Raw genomic sequence first — 23216 nt, forward strand, 5'->3', positions numbered from 1 at the left:
GTGTCGTATGCTTCTTGAACCTTCTTGAAAGCCTGAAAGTTGAATTAGAGGGGGAGGAGGAAGAGAGAAGAGATGACGGGAGGAGGAGGATTGAACAGAAAGAAGGGAAGAGGATGGAAGAGCGGAAGGAGAGAGGAGGAGGAGGAGGAGGAGGAGGAGGAGGAGGAGGAGGAGGAAGAGGAGGGAAGGAGGGAAACAACAAGGTAGCAATTAGTTGACTTGAGGATTTCGGACCTCCTCGTTCTCTTCCCCTGGATTTCTATCAGGATGAAACTTGAGAGCCGCGGCTCTAAGGGAAAAAACAAGTCAAATCCCCTTGTCCTCATACCCCACTGTCAACTTCCCCTAGCCCCTCCTCCTCCTCCTCCTCATCTCTCCCCATTGCCCCCCCCTTCCCTCTCCTCCCCCTCTCTCCCCTACTTGTACGCTTGCTTGATCTCCCCCTCCGAAGCTCCCTGCTCTCACTGTCAGACGCCTCGCATGCTCGTCATCCATGGACCTGCTGCAGTCCCAGGCGCGTGTACAGGCAGTGACTGTCCACTCCTCCAAGGCACCGAATGCTCGAAACCCCCAACCACTTGCACTCCCCCTGCTTCCTTGTCAACCGCCCTCATCCTCGTCCTCGCCCTCGTCCTCGCCCTCGTCCTCGCCCTCGCCCTCGTCCTCGTCCTCGTCCTCGTCCTCGTCCTCGTCCTCGTCCTCGTCCTCGTCCTCGTCCTCGTCCTCGTCTTACTCTCCACCTTACCTCCGCTCTTCCCTCTCGATCTTGCACTTCTTCCCTGATCGTTCTCCCTCCTCCATCATCCATCGGCCAGTGTCTGCCCTAGTCGTGAGGGAGGAAGCAGAGGAGAAGAAATGCTCGGATCGTGTGCTGCTCCTACCTGACGAGGCCTGGAGCTTGCGAGCTCGGAGATCGCTGCATGGTCTGCTGTAGCTGCAGCGAGGTGATCGAGAGGGAGGGAGCAGCAGCAAGAGGGAGCAGCAGCAAGAGGAGGGCGGAAGAGTTTGGAGATGAAAGGGAAGGTGGACGATCATTGGCGAAGAAGAGGGGAGAAGGAGGAGGAGGATGAGGAATGGGAGGGGAGAGAGAAGGAGGAAAGGGGACAGGAGAGAGGAGGAGGAGGAGGAGGAGGAGGAGGAGGTCGAGGGGAGAGAGAAGGAGGAAAGAAAGAAAGAAGGGGACAGGAGAGAGGAAAAGGAGGAGGAGGAGGAGGAGTAGTAGTAGAGGCAGGAGAGAAGAAACCTCTTCCTCAGTCCGATGAATGTTCCACACAGAAACATGAGCAATGATCCCTTTGAGACGATCAGAGGACAAGAAGACAAGAAGAGGGAGGGAGGGAGGGAGATGGAATGAGAGAGGGAGGGAGGAAGGGGAGAAAGGAGAGAGTGAGAGAGTAGGGGAGCGGAGGATGGGGGGAGTTGCAGAAGGACGAGAGGGCGAGGAGGGATGGAGAGGTTGTAGTGACCTTGGAAGAATCTTTCTCCTCCTCCTCCCTTGGCTCCGATCGCCCACTCGCTCCTCACTCGCTTAGCCCCACAAGGTGATGGGATGCTTGATATGAGAGCTCCGTTCCTGCTCCTCCGCTCTCAGCTGGACGAAGGCAGACGGAGAAGGGGAGGGAGGATGGAGGAGGGAGGAGGGAGGAGGGAGGAGGGAGGAGGGAGGAGGGAGGAGGGAGGAGGGAGGAGGGAGGAGGGAGGACCTGTAGAGGCGCCAGTATTGGCCATCATACCCTCCAGCAATGTGAGTCCAGCAGCCGATGTCTGCAGGAGGGCGGGAGCAGACGCCATGAAGGTTCTGTCCGTCGCACCATCCCAGCAGCCAACCTCATACTGCCTGCTGTAGCAGTTGAAGCGGAGGAAGACCTGCAGCACTCGCGCTCACTCTCCTCCTCCCATTCCTCATACCCTCCTTGTCCTCCTTGTCCTCGGTATCCTCGTCCTCCTTCCCCTTCTCCTCCTTCCCAGGACCCCCTTCATTCCTCTACCTCTCCCATCTCTCACCATCTCTCCCCATCTCTCACCTCAGCATTCCTGTCTCCTCCGTGCGCGATGATGTTTCTGTGAGCATCTAGCAGGCTCGCTGGCTCCATCCTCTCCTGGCAGATCCAGGCTTCGAGTGTGATGCAGCCCTCCATCTGAAGGTCCTCCTCATCTCCGATCCTCACGAACGTCTAGCCCGCACGTGTCACATGCAAGTCGCCTTGCCCCTCCTCCTCCTCCTCCTCCTCCTCTCCTCTCATCATCTCTCTTCATATCCTCTCACTGGCCTGTGCCTCTTCTACCTACTACCTCGTCCTCGTCCTCATCCTCGTCCTCGTCCTCGTCCTCGTCCTCGTCCTCGTCCTCCCTCACCGTCTTCCCGTCGAACTTGAGGACCCTCGTGCCCTCGATCGTGAGATCCTGCATGGCACCAACTGAAAGCGCTGCCTCAGAGATGAACAGGGACAGCAAATAAAGTACAAGCTATATGATTTGTACCATTTTAATGTCTTTTCCTTCATACTAGTTATTGTGTGAGGCGAACTCGGACTTAAAACACAAATGCTTCCAGAGCTCCCAGGAGGTTGATCACTTTGAGGAAGATGTTCACGTACCTGCTGTTATGAGCGTTTTGAAGGACATCACCTATCACTTGTCTTGATCATGAGCGTGTTTGAAGGACATCACCTATCACTTGTCTTGATCATGAGCGTGTTTGAAGGACATCACCTATCACTTGTCTTGATCATGAGCGTGTTTGAAGGACATCACCTATCACTTGTCTTGATCGCATAAGGTGGTACCGCAGGTCTTCTACGCTCGTCAGGCTTCAGTGTTGCCGTCCCAAGCGAAGACTCGTAAAGGTGTAAACAAGTAGGACATCGGTAACCGTATGACCATCAGAGCTCCTTTGGCGAGCGCAGAAGCTTGGCAGGGACTAGCGCGGCACTTGAGCAGAGCAACTTGATCATTTGTGAGATCAGTGTTTGTCTCAAACTCTTTCATTATTTTCAAAACAAACGATCACATGTTCATGGTACAATCAACATTCCTGTCTACATCACCATCACTTCACCCCGACCCGGATTGCCTTGAAACGATTTGAGAAGTGGGGCAGCAGCATCTTTCTCTTGTCGAACTCTCCCTCCAGCAGCACAACTTTGCCTGCAAGCAACGCCTGCCTCTCTCCCGGCTCTTCTCCCCGGATGCTCAGACGTTCGATCTCCTCCTCGTCGACCAGCAGCCAGCTCAACGCATCTCCCACCAGTCGCATCACACTCGCAAGGAGGGCGATGGCTAAGAAGAGACGCAGACGAAGCATACAAGGGACACTAGGGCTGTTTGCGGTGCGCGGGATTGTGTACCAGTATGTGGTGGAATTCATGTCGCAATAGCCGAGAATGGAAGAGAGCTGACGACCGCTCGAGCCGAGGCTCGTCGAGGCCAGGGAAACTGTAGATGGATGGGAGAGAAAGGATGATGACTCTCCAAGAAACGTACAGGAAGGGACGGAAGACGGACGATGAAGAAGAGAAAAAGATGAAACGAGGTTGACGGGATTAAACAGACGGGATGCAGGCCGAAGGAGGTATGAGATAGGAGGCGAAAGGGAGGAGGGAGGAGCGTGAAAGGAGAGTGGTTCAACAAGAGAGGTGCAGGGGAGGAGGTATGAGGTAGGGGGGAGTTGCGGTAAGGGACGGGAGGTGGGGGCGGAGATATAAACGAGTCGGGGAACTAGGAGAAGACGACGAACCGGTTGTCACTGATTTGGGGTCTTGGAGGAGGGGGTGGATTACCGGGGCTTTGTCAGGGAGAAGAAGGGGTCATCTTTTGTGTTGGTAGGGTTGGTAGTGGGTGAGGTCGTCAGTAAGAAAAGTTCGCGCTAATGGTTGGATTTATCATGGAGGGGTACAAATCCCCTTGTAGCAGGGGGTAGTAGCTAGGAGCAAAACACTTTTACGCCTGTGTACGTGACTCAGAGACCATGGACACCCTTCAAAAGACTCATTTTCATGAATCGCCCCCCGGGGCCTTGTGACTTGCTGACAGGCGTATCAAGGAACCCTTACACATGTCGGATAAGTCAAAGTCACTCGCACCCCGAGTGGGGCCTGAGAAGTCGTTTGACGTCGCTGATGGTTCTCCCCCGTACCGACAAGTTTAGTTACCATCAGATAACTGATAAAATGAGCTTCGTGACTCCCAGGCTGCACGGCAACCTCGGGACTTGCGACCGTGACACGCGGGGCTGATCTCCGACAACCGTTGAACCGTTGAAGCTGAGGTGGGCCCGTGGCGTGGACAGGCTGTCAGTGTCAGTCATGGACATGGCACTGCCCGGCCGGCACTCAGTCGACTCGAAGGCAACCGGACCGTTCAACGGGTTACTAGCAGGTACGAGGGCCCTCTGAACACTCTGGCTGTTGATGGCCGCTGCCCAACTCAGCAAGGTTGGTCACTGCCAGGTGACTTGAGTTTGCGATGGAGATCAGTGAAGACTTGAGACGAGGGTCACGCAAGTTCATTCAAGTCACTGAAGTTCAGGAGGTGAGGGAGGAGCCTTAGGCCGAGGGTTTCTGCTGCAGGGTGAGACGACCGAACATCAGAGTTGCAGAGAACTAACCTCGTCCTTGTCCTCGTCACTCCCGATGCCCCACTGCTCCTTGTTGGCCTCAAGGGCCCTGAGCTTAGCGATGGGCACGTCCTGTCCTCCCGCCTTCTCCTCCTTGGGCTTCACTTCTTCCTTAGGCTTCACTTCCTCCTTAGGCTTCACTTCCTCCTTGGCCTTCACTTCCTCCTTAGGCTTCACTTCCTCCTCCACAGTCTTCGCCTTCTGCTCTTGGATCTCGAGCTACCAGTGAGGTCAGCGAGATGAAGGGGAAGAGGGGAGGGGGGAGTTCTCACTCGGAAGGGCTGCTTGGGCTGCTTGGGAGCGGGAGGAGCGTTGATGTCGTCGTCCTCGTAGATAGCATTTTCCTGCGAATAGGATGTGAGAAGGAGGAGGAGGAGGAGGAGGAGGAGGAGGAGGAGGAGGAGGAGGAGGAGTGTAGAGGGCTAGGAGAAGAAGTAACCTTAACAGGAGCTTTGCTCTTTTCCACTGACTTCTTGTCGTTGTCCGACCCTCCCACGTCAACTGGCTCTACCAGCTTTTGCAGCTTGGAGAACAGTCCTCCACCCAGGCCCCTGCACAACTCGGTCACAATTCCCCTCCCCCTCTTCTTCCCCTACCCGAAGGGAAGGTCAAGCTGAGGAGCTTGCTTGCTCTCCTCGACCTGTCGCACTCGCTTAACAGCAGGGAGCAGGTCGCCGAGCCGTCACCTTGGGAGTCTCGGGCTTCTTCTGTGGGGGAGGGGAAGGAGGAGCGGGAGGCTTCTGCTGCTGTCACGTCAGGAACGGGAGGGAGGAGGGGAGGAGGGAAAGAGCAGGCACCTCTGCCTTGACCGGCTCCTGTGAGGAAGAAACTTTCAGCGATAGGGCAAAGAGAGTCGTCAAGATTGACCTCGGGCTTCTTCGCCTCTGCTGGCGTTGGAGGAGGAGGAGGAGGAGGAGGCGTCTGAGCGACCAACAAGCTAAGAGAGGAGACCCGCTGAGCAAGAATAGAGCACCTCGGGTGCCTTCACAGCGGCAGGAGGAGGAGAAGCTGGCTTAGGAGGAGGAGGAGGAGGAACCTAAGGAACAGTCAGAGGGGAAGCGCTACAGGCAGGGATCTACCTCCTCCTGTTTCGGCTCGCTCTTGACGGCAGAGGGAGCCTGCGGTACAGTAAGAGGAGGACGGAGAGGACATGGGGATGGGGCAGGAGAGCAACACGGGACAGAAGAAACAAGGAGCCTCAGCTCACACGCACACTGACCTCTGCAGCAGGAGGAGCCGGAGGGGCAGCAGGTGCAGGAGGAGGGGTCTTAATCTCCTCCGGCTTCTTGGCAGGAGGAGGAACCGCCTGCTTCGCCTCTCCCTGAACGTCTTCCACCATTTCCTTCAGCTTCGAGCTGAAGCCCGAGAACAAGTTGGAGATGGACGCCTGCGCCTCCTCCACAGCACTTGGGGGCTGCTCCTTGGGCATCTTGACGATGGGCTTGTCCTCGTCCGAAGGTATCTTAGCGGGGGGAGGAGCCTGAGAACTGCTTCAGACTCTTCCTCTTCCTCTTCCTCTTCCTCTGCCTCTTGCTCACCTTAACCTCAGCTGCAGGAGCTGGAGGAGCTGCCGGTGGTGGTGGAGGTTGCACGGCAGGCTGTGCTGCCTTGCTAGGAGCAGGGGGAGCAGGGGGGGCAGCAGCAGGGGGAGCAGCAGGAGGCGCTGGAGGCTTGGGAGCCGGTGGGCTAACATCCTTGGGCTCCAAAAAGCTCAAGAAACCAGCAAACGGGTTGCTGGACTCCTCTTTGGGTCCCGTGGGCTGGGATGGAGCTGGAGGAGCTGCTGGGGGTGCTGCTGGAGGAGCTGCTGGGGGTGCCTGAAGGTCCACGTGATCACTCGTTCATAGGGGGTAGACATCGCTACCTGAGCCTTAGCGACTGGCGCAGCTGGAGGAGGTGGTGGAGTGGCTGGTGGTGCTGCTGGAGCTGGTGGCTTGGGAGCAGGGGGAGGAACAGCCTTGGGAGGCGCCTGAGGAGCTGGAGGAGAGCTTGGCTCCAAGAAACTGAGCAGACCACCGAAGGGGTTGGAAGGTTTTGCTTCCTCTGCCTTGGGAGGAGGAGGAAGAGAAGCTGCCTTGGGGGGAGGAGGAGCCGCCTTGGGGGGAGGAGGAGCCGCCTTGGGGGGAGGAGGAGCCGCCTGGAGAGAAGATGGTCAACCAGGAGGAGGAGGAGGAGGAGGAGGAGGAGGAGGAGGTCGAACCTTGGCCAAAGGTGGTGGTGGTACAGCCTTTGGAGGCATCTGAGGAGGCACAGCCTTGGGAACTAGGGCAACAGTTAGCAGGAGAATGTGAGAGAGCCCAGCGTCTCACTCTGTGCCGGGGGAGGAGGAGGAACTCGGGCCTGACTGTCGGCGTCTTCCTCGAAGACTGTGCCAGCGCCGATGCCGAAGAGGCCCCCCTGGGAAGATCCAGCGCGCTTTTGAGCCGCAACCTTGACCTCCTTGACAGGAGAAGGCTGAGCTCCGATGGCAGCGAGGGCGTCGGGACGAGGACGTCCGAGCATGTTCCCTTCCTCCACTCGGGTGGCCGCGGCGGTTCCGTCGGGGTTGACGGTCACGACGACCTCCCAGGCGTCCTGGAAGAAGAACCCGGCCTTCTTGAGCACCTGCGCAAACCTGGTGGAGCCGTCGGAGCGGCTCACCATGACCAGGTCGCCCTCCTGCACTTTGCCCTGCCTGTCGTACTGCTTGGTCTCGACCCAGGTGTCCGGCACCCTCGTGTCGACCAGATCAGCCCACTTGAGGGTCTGCGCGGAAGTGAGGGGGACGGGCCCGGAGCCGATGGTGTTGACAGGGGACGGGACGGCCCTCTGAGTGCCGAGGACCTGCATGGGAGGAGGAGCCTGCCAGACTGTCAGATCAGAACGAGAGGAAGGCGAGGGAGGAGGAGAGCCAAGACACAGACCTCAGCAGAGCGAGGAGGGGGTACTGCCGCCTTGGGAGGAGGGGGTACTGCCGCCTTGGGAGGAGGAGGTACTGCCGCCTTGGGAGGGGGTACTGCCGCCTTGGGAGGGGGTACTGCCGCCTTGGGAGGGGGTACTGCCGCCTTGGGAGGAGGAGCCTGAGGAGCCTTGCCGCCGAAGAGGGAGGCAAAGAATCCCTTGCTCTCAGTGTCGGTGCTCGTGGATGCAACGTCCCTCTTGAGGGGAGGAATCACTGGCTTGGGAGCAGCCGCCGGAGGAGGAGCTGCTGCCTTGGGGGGAACAGCACGAGGAGGGGGAACCGCTGCCTTGGGGGGAGGAGGAACCGCCGCCTTGGGGGGAGGAGGAACGGGGGCCTTGGCCTGGAGCAAGCGAGTCATACGAGGAGAGAATGTTGGAATCATCCTACAGGAGGTGCGCTGGGTGCTGATCCTCCGAAAAGACCCCCGAAGAAGCCTCCGGCAGGAGCAGAAGGCGCCTGAGACGAGAGTGAGGAGGGAAGCGGAGTGAGGTAGACGTCACCGCGGGAGGCTGGGGAGCAGCAGATGGCTGGCGGAGGGAAGGTGGAGGAGTAGCACGAGCTGCTGCTGCCTCTGCTCGCTTCCTCTCCTGTTCCTGCGAGGATTCATCAGGGTACCGGGAGGACTCTCCTCCTCCTGCTACCTCCTGCTGTGCCCTTCTCTTCGCCTCGGCCTCAGCTGCAGCGCGAGCACGTTGTTCCTCTTGCTCCCTGCGCTTGGCCTCGAGGGCAGCGGCTCTTTCAGCTTTCTCCTGCTCCTGCTGGCGCTTCCTGGCCTCGAACTCAGCTTGCTTAGCCGCTCGTGCCTCTTCGGCCGCCTTCCTGCGCTCCTCAAGCTCCTGCAGTCTTGTAAGTCGACGCAACTTCATGTCCCGTTGCTCTCACCCGCTGCTTCGCAGCCTGTGCTTCTCTGAGCGCGGCAGCGCGAGCGGCAGCAGCATCCTGTGCTGCAGAAGGAGCAGCTGGCGCAGGTGGGGCAGCAGCAGGTGGGGTAGTAGCCGGCTTTCCTCCGAATAGACCGGCGAATGAGATGCGCTGAGTTCCGGTCTGCATGGGGACAGGTTCCTTCCTCTCGGGGACTCCCATGCTTCCTGCCCGCTGCGCAGGTTGTCCGCCCACTCCCAAGCCCTGAAGGGCCTGCGGGGTTGGCTTGAGGAGCGTAGCTCCGTCCTCCGTTCCTGCAGGCGGAAGCATTTCAGTACATACCAAGCAAGACTGTGCCTGATGAGGTGGGGCGGGGAGGGGACAGAACGAAAGAAAATGATATTAGTGGTAGTGGCAGTGGTGGTGGAGGCGGCGGCAGAGGATGAAGGAGCATATGGAGGGAAAGAACATACTGGAAGCCTGGGGCTCGCCATCAGCTCCGACTGTCACGCAAACTTCCCAAGCGTTTTGCCAGGGGAGTCCAGCCCGTCCAATCACCTGAAGAAGCAATCAGACTTCAAACGTTGCCCCAACCCATTAACCCTCCCCCTCCCCCTCCCCCTCCATGTCCTTCCCTCCCAATCCTACCTGAGCGAATCGTGTGCTCCCATCGGAGCGTCGGACTGCCACGAGGTCGCCGACGGAGATCGACGCGCCGCTGCTGAAGTCAACGCCGGGCTGCCACTGGGGTGGGACTGGCGTGTCAATCCTATCGGCATAGGCAACTCTGCGGGATGCTCCTCGTCCAGCTACTGGTGCCGCAGGCTTTGCAGGAGGAGGAGGCTGGCTCGCCGGAGCTCCTCCTGATCCCACACGTCCAAGAAGACCTGGGGCTGAGCCCTGGCGTCCCGCAGATCCCTGACGAGCCTGCTGGGCGGCGAGGCGAGCAGCAGCCTGTTCCTCTTGGCGGCGCTTGCGCTCCTCCTCGGCTGCCTTGCGTTGGGCCTCTGCCTCTGCCCGGCGTCGCTCTTGCTCGGCCTGGCGGGCAGCGGCGGCTTCAGCCTGCTGACGCTTACGCTCCTCAAGCTCAGCATTGCGCTTGGCGGCGGCTTCTTCCTGCTGGCGCTTGCGCTCAGCGGCAGCCTCAGCCTGCTGACGCTTCCGCTCCTCAAGCTCGGCCTGACGACGGGCAGCTGCTTCCTCTTGTTGCTTCCTGCGCTCCTCAGCCGCGTTGTTGGCCTGGGGAGATCCGCCGGATCCGATCCTGCCGAACAGCCCACCGGCCGGTGCCGCAGGCTTTGCAGGAGGAGGAGGCTGGCTCGCTGGAGCTCCTCCCGATCCCACGCGTCCAAGAAGACCTGGGGCTGAGCCCTGGCGTCCCGCAGATCCCTGACGAGCCTGCTGGGCAGCGAGGCGAGCAGCAGCCTGTTCCTCTTGGCGGCGCTTGCGCTCTTCCTCGGCTGCCTTGCGTTGGGCCTCAGCCTCTGCCCGGCGTCTCTCTTGCTCGGCCTGGCGGGCAGCGGCGGCTTCAGCCTGCTGACGCTTACGCTCCTCAAGCTCAGCCTTGCGCTTGGCGGCGGCTTCTTCCTGCTGGCGCTTGCGCTCAGCGGCAGCCTCAGCCTGCTGACGCTTCCGCTCCTCAAGCTCGGCCTGACGACGGGCAGCTGCTTCCTCTTGTTGCTTCCTGCGCTCCTCAGCCGCGTTGTTGGCCTGGGGAGATCCGCCGGATCCGATCCTGCCGAACAGCCCACCGGCCGGTGCCGCAGGCTTTGCAGGAGGAGGAGGCTGGCTCGCCGGAGCTCCTCCTGATCCCACACGTCCAAGAAGACCTGGGGCTGAGCCCTGGCGTCCCGCAGATCCCTGACGAGCCTGCTGGGCGGCGAGGCGAGCAGCAGCCTGTTCCTCTTGGCGGCGCTTGCGCTCCTCCTCGGCTGCCTTGCGTTGGGCCTCTGCCTCTGCCCGGCGTCGCTCTTGCTCGGCCTGGCGGGCAGCGGCGGCTTCAGCCTGCTGACGCTTACGCTCCTCAAGCTCAGCCTTGCGCTTGGCGGCGGCTTCTTCCTGTTGGCGCTTGCGCTCAGCGGCAGCCTCGGCCTGCTGTCGTGCTCTGTCATTGGTGGCGTCTGGGCTTGCGGATCCTTTCCCGAAGATGGAGAATCTTTGCGTTCCCTGAACAAGAGGAGCGCTGGGAAGGACAGCGGCAAGCGTGGCAGCGTTGATGCCGTAGATAGAAGAGGCTTCTTCAGCCCTAGATGAGTCAGGGGATCCCTTGTTGTCGACGGTGACACACACCTGCTCTAACTTTCAGCGACTGTCTCTGGCTCACACACATTCAGAAGCACCTCGTACGCGTTCTGCCATGGGAGGCCGGTGGACTGGATGATCTCTCCAAAACGAAGGGATCCGTCGGAGCGTCTGATAACAACGAGGTCCCCGTTGCGGAAGTTGCCTCCAGGAGCAAAGTCTTGTCCCTCAACCCACTTCTGAGGGATGACCTTGCCGATCTTGTCGGGGAACCGAAGGGACGAGACGGAGGAGGAAGTGTCTTTCTTTGGGACCTGACGAAAATGGTGTCAGCAACTTTTCAGCCAGCAGTCACGCATCGAAGTCCACAGCAAGCGAGCCATGCTCCAGGAATTACTCACCACTCCCACTCGCTGGGTGGAGAGAGGTCGAGGGGGTACTGGGGCAGCAGGTGCTGCTGCTCTTGGCGCTGCTGCTGCCCTTGGGGGTGCTGCTGCCTTCGGTGAAGGTCTGGGAGGTGGTGGGACGTTCCCTCTGCCCACAGCCACGGGAGCTGAGGCAAGTCCGAGGGAAGAGAGACCTTGTGGGGTGACCTTTCCTAGGTTGATGCCCTCCTCGGCCCTCGAGGCACCAGCACTGCCGGAGCCGTCGAGCTCTACACACACCTCGAAGGCGTTTTGCCATGGCAACCCGCTCTTTCCCACAATCTCACCGAAGCGGGTGCTGTAACAAACAGTCAGGACAAGAGGACGAAGGAGGAGGGAGGACGAAGGAGGAGGGAGGAGGAAGGAGGAGGGAGGAGGAAGGAGGAGGAAGGAGGAAGCATGAGGAGGGCGGAGGAAGCAGTCACCTGCCATCGGATCTCTGGATGAGGACCAGGTCACCAGTACCAAGGTTGCGACCGTCACGTAGGTAGTCTTTGCCCTCTGCGAAACTTCCAGGAACTTGCTTCCCGATGGCGTCAGGGTACTTCAACATGGCAAGAGATGTAACTCCATCTCTCGAGGCTCCACGTGAAGTCTGGAAACCTCGCACAAGCACCCTGGCAGCTGCAGCAAAGCTCCACTCACGAGGTTTGTGGATTGCTACAGCCGACTTCCCAAGGGTCGTGTGAACAACAGGAGCCTGGGGGCCGAAGGCATGGATTAGAGGGGAGAGAGTGAGGGATAGGAGAAGGAGGGGAAGGATCGAGTAGCCGGGCATGTCGCGGAGAGAGTGTTTGCTTGACTTTCACACTCCCTCCGGCATGGAACGCGCTGTTCGCCTCTCCTGCCTTATGAGAGAAGAGAATTGTTCCCTGTGGGGTCCTCCACCACCTTCAGATCCAGACTTTACTCCCTCTTCATAACGCATCAACTACTGTAATAGTTTACTTACTGTAGTATCTAAAACTTTTCAGAAATAATGAGCTCTACATCATCAATTTTCCAATTATATCCATAAGTAATTTTTCATGATACTGTATCATACCCGATTTTAGCGTTTGTACTAGGAATATTCTCCACCCACCCCCTACCGCATTCACTTGACCTACATACCTACCAAGATTTTAGACGGATCTTCTTTGAGTTTTTATGACGCACAGGACCCCTACTTCGACTATCACCCCACCCCCTTTCTAAGAACCCTACCCCTACAATTCACTTGAAAATGATCGATCACCCCACCACGCAAACAACCACCAAATACAGTGACAAAGGGTAGGTAGTATTACTCCAAAAGAGTTGATCTTTGTACCCCACCTACAATTGTACCCCACCCCAAAGATTCTGATCCCACCCCATGTCAGCCCCTACCACCCGTCCTGATTTACCATCCACCCCCCGATTTTGCGGATCCCACCATGCAATTTCATAACCCTGTTCGAAAAACGATTTATTTTACACACCCCTACTTTATACTGTTTAAATGTGGGTATAGGACTGTCAATAGACCTGATATCGTGCTCAAAAACATTTCCACAAGGGGCTCTTGGAATGGAGGGGGCCGCTGACCACACGGTTCCAACCGGGGGGTAGGGGTGGTCAGGGCATGATGATCGAGACAGGGTAGTGGTCATCACCCTACCTACAATCTTCTTTTCCCCTGGTGAGATAGATTGGGGTACATTTCACTACCCACCCCACATCATTCTTGGTTACATATCTTCCGCCACGGGTGGTACCCGGTAGTTTGGTGACTCTCAAAGCTACAAACTCAACGGAACGAAACGGCCGGGCCCGCCGGGCCCTCCCGGGCAGTGACACTGAGAGACTGACGAGGGCCCCGGAGGAACAAGTCTGAGGCGGGTCAGCACAAAGACAAGAGCTTTGAAACAGGAGGGGGTACTTTGACTGAGTTTTCCAGGGTTAGAAAAATGGCAGGGGTAGGTGGGGGCCGTAATCACCTGGGGTCCTTTTCCCTGTAAATGAAGGGGTAGTAGATTTTATGATGAGGGGTAGTCAGTACAACAGGCTTGATTGATGGCGGGAACGGTAGAATGGCAGGGAGAGGGAGCGACATGACAAGAAGCAGGAAGGCGAAGTGGAGTGGGAGATGAAAGAGACGAGGAGAGGACGAGGACGAGGTCCAGGGCAAGGACAAGGACAACGATAGATCTGGGCAACAATAAGGACGAGGGCGAAGTTTGAACCATGTTCGACATGAACCACATTCTGTCCGAATGGGGCAGCAAACGTGAGATTCTCCGTATTTCGGAGATGTATGATAAAGACGAAATGGATAAGTAGTAGTACTATGAGCAGGCCAGGGCCCAAAGGGTTGGAACAACTCGAGAACACGTAACGCCTTCCCTCATTTTGCCTGGAGTCAAGATCAGAGCAAAAGCAAAACATGTCTTAGGATGTAGTTCCATGGAGTGATGATTTGTATGTGCTGGTGGTTTAAGTGGAAGAGGATAGCTCTCTCTCTCTCTCTCTCTCTCTCTCTCTCTCTCTCTCTCTCTCTCTCTCTCTCTCTCTCTCTCTCTCAGTATTACTGCGCTATCAAACTTGATATGTTGCATTCCAGGAAAGAAACCTGATTGTGCAGTAGAGCATGGAGGCGCCCCAAGGTAACAAGTCCGAGTGTGTCGTGTGTTGCTGGCCTGAGGTTGTTTACTTGTTCAGCGAACGCTGTAGAGACGGAAAACTCTCAGTCGGAAATGCTGGCGACTGAAGATGATCAGCTATCGGAGCGAGTCTCAGAGAAAGACACCAATGCTGGAAAGCAGGAAATGCAAAAGGAAAGTCTGAACGACGAAGGCAGCACGGCATCTGGCTGGGAGGAGGCTGTCAAGGAAAGCAAAGGTGATGATCAGGTATCCAATGGAGTGATGCTGTGCATTGATTCCCTTTGTTGCTTGCAGTCGAATCTGGGCAGGAGGTGAAGGCACAGGATGAATTGTAAGGGAGTGCATCTGTACTCTGACAGATGGCGAATGACTTTCTGCTCCAAGGAAAATCAACGTCCAGGACCACAAGGATCCCAAGGACGACAAGCAGCCATCGAAGAGCAGATGGTCGGGGAAGGTGAGCTCTGCCCTCGTACCTGGGGCTTGTATGCTGCTCCTGACAGGACCGTTGGCAGATCCATGACTCCCTCTTGATACACAAGAACTCACTTCCCTTCCGGGTTGCCGTGGGGGTCACGGTAGTGGCGACCATCCTGATCATCGCAGGTACGCGGACCAGGGGTGGGGTGAAGGGAGGGAGCAAGCAATGAGGGCTGGCAATGCAGGTGGCGGCGCTCTTTCCACTAGGCCCTGGCTTGCCAAGTCCGGGTCGGCATCCTCCGCCTACTTTTCAACGGGCTCGGTGTCTGCTGGAGTGATCAGGTGAAGACGAGGCAGCCTCTGATCCTCCCCATGAGCCTCTCGGCATCTCGTTGCTCAGCCTCTCTGCTCACTCCCCAACTTGGCAGCTGCGGGTCAGCAGCGAGCATCGGGCTGATCTCCGTTGGCATCTTCTCCATCGGAACAGTGAGAGCATCAAACGGGCTCCTCCTCCTCTGAAGTCTCACAGGTCAGCGTCGGAGTCTTTTCAGTCGGGATCTTCTCCTTCGGGGTACCTGAGACTGTGACTGAGGTGCGGAGCAATGACTCCTTGCAGTTCTTCTCCATCGGACTAGTCTCGTTCGGAAACTTCGCTCTGGTGAGATAGGAGGAGGATCGCACACAATCGATGACGTCACACCCCAGGGCCTGTGGGCATGGGGCGTTTACTGCGCATGGGTGAAGGTAGTTCCTGCTCGAGGCAGAGCTGCAGACAAGTCGCTGATTGATGCTCAGGGCGGGCAGGCCCTGGAGGACGCGACGGTGTTGATGAAGACGAAGCAGGAAGAAGTGACAACGCCTCCAGCGGTTATGGGAGCTTCACAGGCCTCGTAAGGGAGGTGTGGTGCTGCTGGGGTCTAGGAAGGGATCTGCTTGCTGCCTGGGAACATGTGATGAGAACAAGTGAAAGAGCTCGAGCACATTCACCTCTCAGCATCCCCAGCAGAACATCCAGCACTCTGTAGCCGTCGTCACGGATGGCGCTGTGCTGATACTCGTTGGTGATCCATGTCTTGATGGGAACCGCTCCCGGCAGACACCCTCCTTTATCGTCAGGGCGAAAAGAGTCACAAGTACAGTCCCTCACCGATTTCCTGCGCCGTCTGCTCGGACAGTCTCCTCTCGACGTACATGTCGTCGTAGTAGACCGCAGCTGCTGCACTGTTAGCGGTTCCTTGTCCCTCCCTTCCCACAATCTTTCGAGATCTTTCACCGTCTGCTTTCACCCCCCTCCTCCTATCCCCGACCTCTGATCCTCCCCTCCAGCCTCATGTCCTGTCGACCTGCGGTCGGAACTTGACAAGCGTTCAGCCTCTCTTTGTCGTAGAGCTTCGTCCAGTGCTGCTTGCTCGCAAGGAGAGCAGCAACCGGCTTGAGACCCTGCGTGAGTTTCAGCGCCGAATGCAGTCAAGTGGGAGGGTTCGACCTGCAGATGAAGGTAGTCGTCGTACATCCAGTCGAAAATGTGCTCGGCAGTGAAGTAAATCTTGCGAGGGGTGAGAGGAGAAGGCAGGATATTCGTTTCACCTTCCCCTTGGGATCCCGCAGCTTCTCCTTGTAGTCGAAGTCTTTCCTCTCCTGCATGATCCGCTGGGCTGACCACTTGGACTGAGCAAGAGCATCAGGAAAGGAAAAGATACAAAGATGAGGACGGGTAGGAGGAGTTGCTTCCTACCGCTCCAACGCCCGAGCAGTAGATGGTCTCGTGGGCGATGGCGTAGAGGGGATTCGTTTCGTAGCTCATCTCATCCTCCACCGCCTTGAGGAAGCTGTAGCTCAACCTGCCTCCTCACTGAGCTCCTCCCCACCTGACGCCCACACTACCTCTTGCCTCCTGCTGAGGGGTCGGAGGAGCGGAGCCAGGGGTCTTCTAGCAGGTAGTGCATGTGCTCAAACCCGCTCCCACTGCCCAGGCAGAGCCCGAGCTGGAGGAACCTTCTCGCCTGCGGGAACCTCACCTATCCCTCTCCTCCCTCCTCCTTTCCGCCTCCACCTCCTCCCTCCTCAAATTCCCTCCCCCTCCCCCTTCACCCCCGTATGAACTCACAGTGAGGACTCCTCCTCCCGGCAACCTCTGCGGCTCCTTGTCAAGGAGCTCAACGATCTGCCGGACGGTCGCCACGTGCTGGGGGTACTTGAGATAGAACTTCTCGCTCCTCGCAGCCACCCTGTCGTAGGTGGCCCTGTAAACTTCGTCGGCAGTGCAACCATCGTCCACCTGCAAGTCCATCACGTCCAGCAGCAGGGGAGAAGATCGGATCTGCCGGTGCAAGGCCTCCGGTGATGATCGCCTCCTTCAGCCCTTGGGGAGCGAGGGAAAGGTACGACAATACGCAGAAGCCGCCGAAGGATTGTCCGAGCTATGCGAACAAAGTCATGATATAGTCCTTTGCCTCGCCTCAACTCCCTCCTCTCTCCCTTCCCTCTTCTCTTCTCGCCCTCTTCTCCTCTCTCCTCTTTCCCCCTCCATTCTCCCCTCCTCTCCTCCTCCTGCTTCAGCTCATCCAGCTAATTCATTCACAACGCAGTACAAGTCTTACCACAGTCCACTTCGTATCGCTCCCCAGCAGCATCTGCACAGCAGCATGAGGCGCTCATGCGACAAGCTTGTCAGAGGGTCAACCTTGCGGATCTCCTCGCAGTCCTTGACTATGTTGTCCGCTCGCATCAGTGAGACTGCAATACGGCTGTCACCCCTGCCTCAGCCTCCTCGAGCCGCACTCACCATACTCCGCCTGCTCCCCAGGGTCTTTCATCATGGTCAAAGTTTCGTGGGTAATAGGAGAGGAGCGTCCAGTCCCTCTCTGATCCAGAAGGAAGACCCGGTACTCCTCTAGCGCCCTCTTCATCCAACCCGACTCTGCGGTCACCGGACGACCTGCTTGGAAGCCTGGGCCTCCCTGCAGGAAGACCAACGAGGGCAGGTCTGCCCTGTCCTTGTTCTTGGAGAGCACGAGCTCGCGCACAAAAACTTCCAGCTGCCCTCCGTTGCTATGGTCGTGCCTCAATGGAAGGAGGAAGAAGTGCTCCTTAGTTATCATCCCGCCGGGCAGCAGGTTCTCCGCTCCTACCCGATGAGAGCTGCTTGATCCCTCTTCTCCTCCTCCTCTCATGCTCATGCTCATGCTGACTGAGGGACTCTGCCTGTCCAGCACGAGTCCTCCTATCATCCCTCCTGCGGCTCCCATCAACCCCACTCGGGACCAGCCTCCCTTTCTACCCTCCCAAGTGAATTGGCGGAACCTGCCGGCATGGCTCGCATGGTGCGCGAGGAAGAAACTCTTGCCCTGCTGTTCCAGTGGGAGGGTTCGAGCGGCATGCATCACCCTGCTCATCGTCGTCGGTCGCCTCGTCAGCATCAGTGTCTGCGCCATCACCACCATCCGAATCCGCATTGCTGCCGGTATGTCAAGGCCTTTACTCAAAGTTGACTTAAAAATCAGTACGAGTAAAAAACCCGGGCTGGAGGCCGGGCCTGAGCGAAGGTATCAGTTAAGTTTGGGGGACAGCAGTCGGCAGGAATAGGTTTGGTTCTCGCTGTCTTTTCTCTTCTCGCCGTTTGGCCTGTGCGCCGACAGTGTCAGGGTCAAGCCTCCTCGCCTCTCCTGATTGTCCTCGTACTGATTTTTAACTTAACTTTGAGTAAAGGCCTGAGCCAGTCTGCGCAGGCCGGGGCGCGAGCTGCGGGCCCCGGCCCGGCCCAGGCCCAGGCTCAGCGGCCGCCCCGGGATCACCCGGGCGGCAGGCGGCAGTGTTCCGACCACCGGCCCGGCGGAGCGGCGGTGCCGCAGGGCTCTGATGACTCGGAGGGCCCAGCACTGAGCCAAGTAAGCGAAGTGACCCGGTGACCAGGCCTGACCGTGGGCCTCAGGGGCTAGCGGCCTATCACTGAGCCTGACTAGCAACGGTTCAAGACTCGAGGCCACTTTGCTGTATAACGGTAATGTAACGTCAAGATTGGTCGTTTAGGAAATGAGTCTCGCCGTTACAAACCGTTTCAGTGGCCGTGCGAAAATATCAACTGAGGGTACAAATTTTCAAGACTTTAGGTAAGAAGATCTCAAAAATTCAAATATTTCGAAATATTTTCATGTAAATCATAAATTTTGAAAAGAGTGATTGAAAAATTGAACAGATTTGCAATAAGTTGGCAAAGGGCACCGGTGCTATGGAAATGTACGGAGTAGGCGTGTTCGAGCATGGCAGGGTTCCAGAGAACGAGGCGGTCAAGTAGCATGGTGGTGCAAAAGAGATGATCATTGTGATGAGACGAAGAAGCCCAGTGAGACGAAGTGAAGTGAAAACCGAGAAATGAGACAATGATTGATCATGATGATGGATATGATAATGCAGTCAATGATTCGATGAAAACAATAGATTTAGTTCATAGAATGCAGACTCGCATCAAGTGTGATAGAGGAATGACCAGCTTGCGGTGGGTTTCAGATGTTTTTTTGTTTGACTTCGTCTCTACACGTGTACCACAGCTAACCTGTGGGAGCAGATGATAAGCTTGAGAGAACCATTCCCGGTGCACTCCACTGAGCTGGTCCAACTCTCTACAGGGCATGAGTGCAGTCAGCGACAACTCGTCAGTTCATGATATGTAGGAAGGAACAGCCGCTGGGTTTGCATACATAGGCTACCATGACGACAAGGACAAGAGGACGCGTGCGGTGGCTGCTCCATCTTCACGTGTTGCTCTTGCTGCTCGATTTGCAAGTGAATGCCGTGCACGTTCAATCTTCTGCATCGCCGGTGGAGCCAGCACCTCCACACGACTACAACGAGACGTTGGGGCTGAAGCACTCGCCATACATTGAAAGCCAAGATTTGGAAGGCTTCAACCGGACGGACTGGGCGCATGACAACACATCCAAGAAGGCTGAAATGCCTGAAGTGAAGGGAAATGCGTCTTCAGGGAAGTCGTTCTTTGAGAAGTTTGTAAACCTCGTCTCCCCCAGCGTACTTGCTGCCCCGAACTCCAAGGACAGCGAAGAGGAGGTCCTGGGGAAGGATGGGAACGGAACAGATTCCGACGGGACTGGGGGGGGAGAGGCTCACCCGACAGCACAGGGGCACATCATCGCCGAAGCAAACAGCTCCAACGAGGTTCATATTGTGAACCCAGCTGGGGACCCCCATGCTGTGCAGATTGACATGACGAGGACAGAAAGCGGACTGCTTGACATGTCGCAGGTGGTGATGCAAGATGAGTTGATGAGTGTTGAACTGAACGAGCCGATGGACATTGATACTGAGATCTTCCCTGAGATGATCTCGAGCATCCAGCCCTCGGGGGACTGTGCCGACGTCTGCACTCTCCACACGTGCAACGGGCACGGAGTCTGCACGTTGCCAGCATGCACGTGCAACTGCACGGGAGGATACACAGGCTCACACTGCTCGCAGAAGGTCGCGATCATCGCCAACTTCCAGATCAGGCCGGGGAAGAAACCTTGCCCGGACAACTGCGCTGGACAAGGGGATTGCCTTGAAAATGGCACGTGCAGTTGCCACAGGGGTTGGGCTGGTTACAACTGCTCGATTGAATGCATGGGTGGAGTCGCGAACCCATGTTCAGGACATGGAGCGTGTCTTCCAGCGGATGGGAAGTGTCTGTGTCAAGATGGATATGCGGGAAAGAATTGCACTCGTCGGAATGTGCCCCAAGACATCAACAAATATCGAGAGATGGTGCGTCTTGGAAACATGGAGGTTGTTCGTTTGACATGATCCGTTTATCAGGTACTTGGGGAGCAAGTCCTGGGTGAGGAGTCGAAGACTGAGGGGAAAGATGAGGCACCGGAGGCCAAGGGAGCTTCGAGCCCGCATAGCGAAGTGCAAGGGGACGTTTCTGCTCCAGAGGGAAAGAAAGCCGACAGTGGCCCGTCAGTGTCTACCAACTCTAGTTCGTCTCCCAGTCCGAGCGGTGTGACTAGTCAAGACGGGCCCGCAGGGGCGCACAAGGATGAAGCATCGACAGCGAACGCGGCCAACCACACGACGACCTCAGCAGCGAGCAATGTGACGGCAGCTGTCAACAGCAGCACGAGCAGCACCTTTGCCAGTCATGTCGTGCGAGGCGTCAAGATCTCCCGTGAGACGCTGCGGTCGCTGGGCGTCAACCATGCCGCGTTCGACCTCGGCGGGAAGGCGCTGGCGTCCAACAAGGAGGCTAGAGGAGAATCTGCGCTGCTCAAGAACGACCGTGACAAGTACTGGATCAGCCCCTGCAAGGTGGAGAAGGGAGCTCTCTGGGTTGTGGTGGAGTTGAACGAGATCATTAACGTGAACAAAATCGTCCTGGGCAGTTTCGAGTTCTACTCGTCGACAGTGAAGGATTTCCAGGTCCTGACCCAGCTGGTGTACCCGACAGATCACTGGAACCTGCTGGGATACTTCCAAGCGCTTCCGAGCCGTCAGTATCAAGAGTTTGTGGTGAAGACGCCGATGATGGCGAAGTTCCTCAAGATCCGGGTCCTGACTCACCACGGCAACGAGTTCTACTGCACTCTGAGCTCCATCCAAGTGTATGGGACGACTCAGTGGGAGGAGATGGGGAGGATGCTAGACGAGAACGAGCATCATGTCGACATCGTGAAGAGAGCGCTGGTGGGAGGAGATTCCGCGGATGCCGGCAAGGAGCGTCAGGACCAGAAGGACGATCTAGCAGTGAATGTCTCCAAGAGCCTGAACGTGTCCAAGAATGAGAGTGTCTCGAAGATGCAGAATGTCAGCACCAAAGTTCCAGTGGCAAGGAATGCGAGCAAAGGGAGCAACTCAACTGTGGCAGGGAACTCCTCGCGGGTTTTTGAGGCTCAGGGCAAGGGAGCAGGCAGAGGAGGAAACACTTCGGAGGATCTGTCGAAGTCGCAGGGTGAAGGAGCCGCTGCTATGGAGTCAGAGCAAGTGAAAGAGGTGTCAAACCAAACAGGGTTGAGAGAAAACCTTCCTGATCCCGAGGATTCCAACGTGACGGAGCACTTCAATGCATCTGAATCGAACCAGTCGAGCCCAGGCAGGACTGCGGACATTCACGAAGAAGGGAAAGAGAACGCGTCTGAGACAACGTCAATCTTTGCCAAGTTCGTCAGTCTGGTGAAGAGAAAGTCAGACGAGGGAGAGCAGGAGGGCTCGGCATCCCGACAGAGCCCGCAAGCTCGTGACCACAAACAAGAAGCGAATGTGCCAGGCGCTGACGCTGAATCTCCTGGTATGGCTGAGCAGCAGCAACGCGACCTGAGCTCGAGCACTAGGCGGATGGAAGGAGCAGAAAAGGCTGCGGCCGAAGCACAACAGGAGCAGCTGGTCGATTCTAGCGATGCCTCGACCCCTTCCCCGGTCCACCATGGGACTCGCGTCGAGGCTGCAGACGCGGAGTGGAGAGCGGGAGATGTTGATGCCGAACGTGGCGGCCCGGCAGATGTCACGTCGTCCAAGACATCCTTCGAGACTGACAGCGTCAGCAAGGGAAACAGGCAGGAAGCCTCTGCCAAGGGTGTGGCGGGTGAGTCCTTCGCTCTCAGTGGACTCCAAGTGTTTGATCGATTTCTTACCTGCAGATTCTCCACAAGGGAGCGACGGCCAAGTGGCTGGCAAAGTTGCAGACGGCAGGCCGTTGGAGGTGGAAGGAGGAGAAGAGGCAGGGAAGGTCTCGGCGGAGAAGGCGCAGGGGCCGATGACAGCGACAGGAACCAGGGAGGAGGCGAGCGGGAGTGACCAGTCTCAGCATGCCGCATCCTCGGAAGGCAGTTGCTCTGACTGCTCTGACGCTGCGACGGAGCCCGACGAAAAAGAAGCCGAGTCTGCTTCACCTGCTCATTCGCTTCCACTGCGGTCAGCTTCTTCCAACACACGGCGGGTGCAGGAGGGCCCAGAGGGAGGAGACACTGCGGGGGAACCTCGTGAGGAAGACGCTGGCCAAGGTGACGGGAGCGTCGAGACAGAGGTTGGGGAGAAGTCGAAGTTAGAGCTGAGGGAGTCAGAGCAAGAAGATGGGGGGGAAGGGAGAAACTCGTCGTGTGAGGTGTTGGAGGATGAGGGGAGCTGGAAGAACTCGACAGGGCTGAATGAGGGCGACGCTCTCGATGCCAACCAGACGTTGGGCGATCAGAATCTCTCCAATGCCATGGGCGGAGGAAGAGAGCTCGCAGACGCCTCCTCTCCCTCCGATGGTGAAGGATCGGATGCGACGCCGCACAACAAGACAGGGGAGCAAGGAGAGGGGCAGGCTAATGAGGGAGAGAAGAAACTTGCAGATGAACAGAGGAAGCGGCTTGTGGATGAGCAGAGAAGGGTAGCCATGGGGCTCATATCATCCCCGTCCCGTATCGGGGAGCTGTCCTTCTTCCACAAGGTGCCGGAGAAGATCAAGATGCTGGAGATCAACCACTCGTTCCTGCAGTCTTACATGGAGGAGACGAAGAAGCAGTACGACGAGTCATTCGAGGACATGCAGACAGACGTCAAGACCCTCCAGTCTGCCACGTCGGACGTCCGAGGCGAGCTCACCGCCATCGCCACCAACCTGACGGAGCGGATCAAGACCCTCGAGAATCACTCGGCGTTGCTGGAGGCGAAGTTCGAGGAGCAGGCGCAGATGATGTCGGACCAGCTGAAGGAGCTCGAGGCGCTGCGAGCCTTCAACGAGCGGAACCTCCTCCTCCTCCAGACGGTCGTGGCCCTCCTCGTCGTCGGCATCTTCTTGCAGCAGGGCAGGTCGAGGACGGAGAACGTGTCCTACCTTAGGAGGGCCTGGATGAAGATGCTCTCGAGCGACTGGCGCTACTTCGGGCTGATCCAGGGGCTGCTGAAACTCTTCGGCTTCCGGGCTGCACAAAAGGTGACGGGGAGGGGGAGGGGGAGGGGGAGGGGGAGGAGGAGGAGGAGGAGGAGGAGGGAGGGAGGGAGGGAGGGAGGGGGTTGATCTGCAAAAATACTCGTGATGTCTCCCAGGTTGATGTTTTTTTGCCCTAGGATGAACCTGATCTTCCTACTTATCCCCTCTTTCGTAATTTTTTAGA

The 23216-nt window shown here is 57.5% G+C and overlaps 5 protein-coding genes across 5 annotated transcripts; 2 read left to right on the forward strand and 3 right to left on the reverse strand.

Moving 5' to 3' along the window:
- Positions 1-600: 600 nt before the first annotated feature.
- GUITHDRAFT_112493 (hypothetical protein) lies at positions 601-2409 on the reverse strand (the record flags this gene model as incomplete). The annotated part of the gene is made up of 4 exons (XM_005828442.1): positions 601-728; positions 1909-1984; positions 2025-2174; positions 2293-2409. 4 exons carry the CDS (start codon positions 2407-2409, stop codon positions 601-603), a joined length of 471 nt encoding a protein of 156 aa, XP_005828499.1.
- Positions 2410-4488: 2079 nt separating this feature from the next.
- Positions 4489-11861, reverse strand: GUITHDRAFT_164379 (hypothetical protein; the record flags this gene model as incomplete). The annotated part of the gene is made up of 25 exons (XM_005828443.1): positions 4489-4559; positions 4607-4834; positions 4888-4959; positions 5055-5166; positions 5212-5255; positions 5302-5358; positions 5413-5430; positions 5483-5536; positions 5589-5651; positions 5695-5733; positions 5835-6095; positions 6154-6432; positions 6480-6752; positions 6816-6877; positions 6925-7456; positions 7519-7896; positions 7944-8012; positions 8057-8149; positions 8198-8392; positions 8439-8731; positions 8891-8975; positions 9066-10706; positions 10757-10972; positions 11252-11381; positions 11509-11861. 25 exons carry the CDS (start codon positions 11859-11861, stop codon positions 4545-4547), a joined length of 5562 nt encoding a protein of 1853 aa, XP_005828500.1. The 3' UTR covers positions 4489-4544.
- A 1833-nt stretch (positions 11862-13694) lies between these two features.
- Positions 13695-14476, forward strand: GUITHDRAFT_142000 (hypothetical protein; the record flags this gene model as incomplete). The annotated part of the gene is made up of 6 exons (XM_005828444.1): positions 13695-13710; positions 13766-13945; positions 14005-14041; positions 14095-14167; positions 14214-14316; positions 14376-14476. The coding sequence occupies 6 exons, from the start codon at positions 13695-13697 to the stop codon at positions 14474-14476; spliced, it is 510 nt and encodes a 169-aa protein (XP_005828501.1).
- A 571-nt stretch (positions 14477-15047) lies between these two features.
- GUITHDRAFT_158215 (hypothetical protein) lies at positions 15048-17231 on the reverse strand (the record flags this gene model as incomplete). The annotated part of the gene is made up of 12 exons (XM_005828445.1): positions 15048-15070; positions 15118-15231; positions 15278-15343; positions 15474-15570; positions 15617-15676; positions 15718-15798; positions 15866-15959; positions 16015-16133; positions 16238-16380; positions 16409-16550; positions 16814-16866; positions 16916-17231. 12 exons carry the CDS (start codon positions 17229-17231, stop codon positions 15048-15050), a joined length of 1308 nt encoding a protein of 435 aa, XP_005828502.1.
- A 4628-nt stretch (positions 17232-21859) lies between these two features.
- Positions 21860-22997, forward strand: GUITHDRAFT_153823 (hypothetical protein; the record flags this gene model as incomplete). The annotated part of the gene is made up of 1 exon (XM_005828446.1): positions 21860-22997. A coding segment is annotated over exon 1 (1084 nt), but the record flags the coding sequence as incomplete, so codon positions are not given.
- Positions 22998-23216: the final 219 nt, after the last annotated feature.

The sequence above is a fragment of the Guillardia theta genome (assembly GCF_000315625.1).
Source record: "Guillardia theta CCMP2712 unplaced genomic scaffold GUITHscaffold_59, whole genome shotgun sequence".
In the NCBI taxonomy this organism is placed as follows: domain Eukaryota; class Cryptophyceae; order Pyrenomonadales; family Geminigeraceae; genus Guillardia; species Guillardia theta.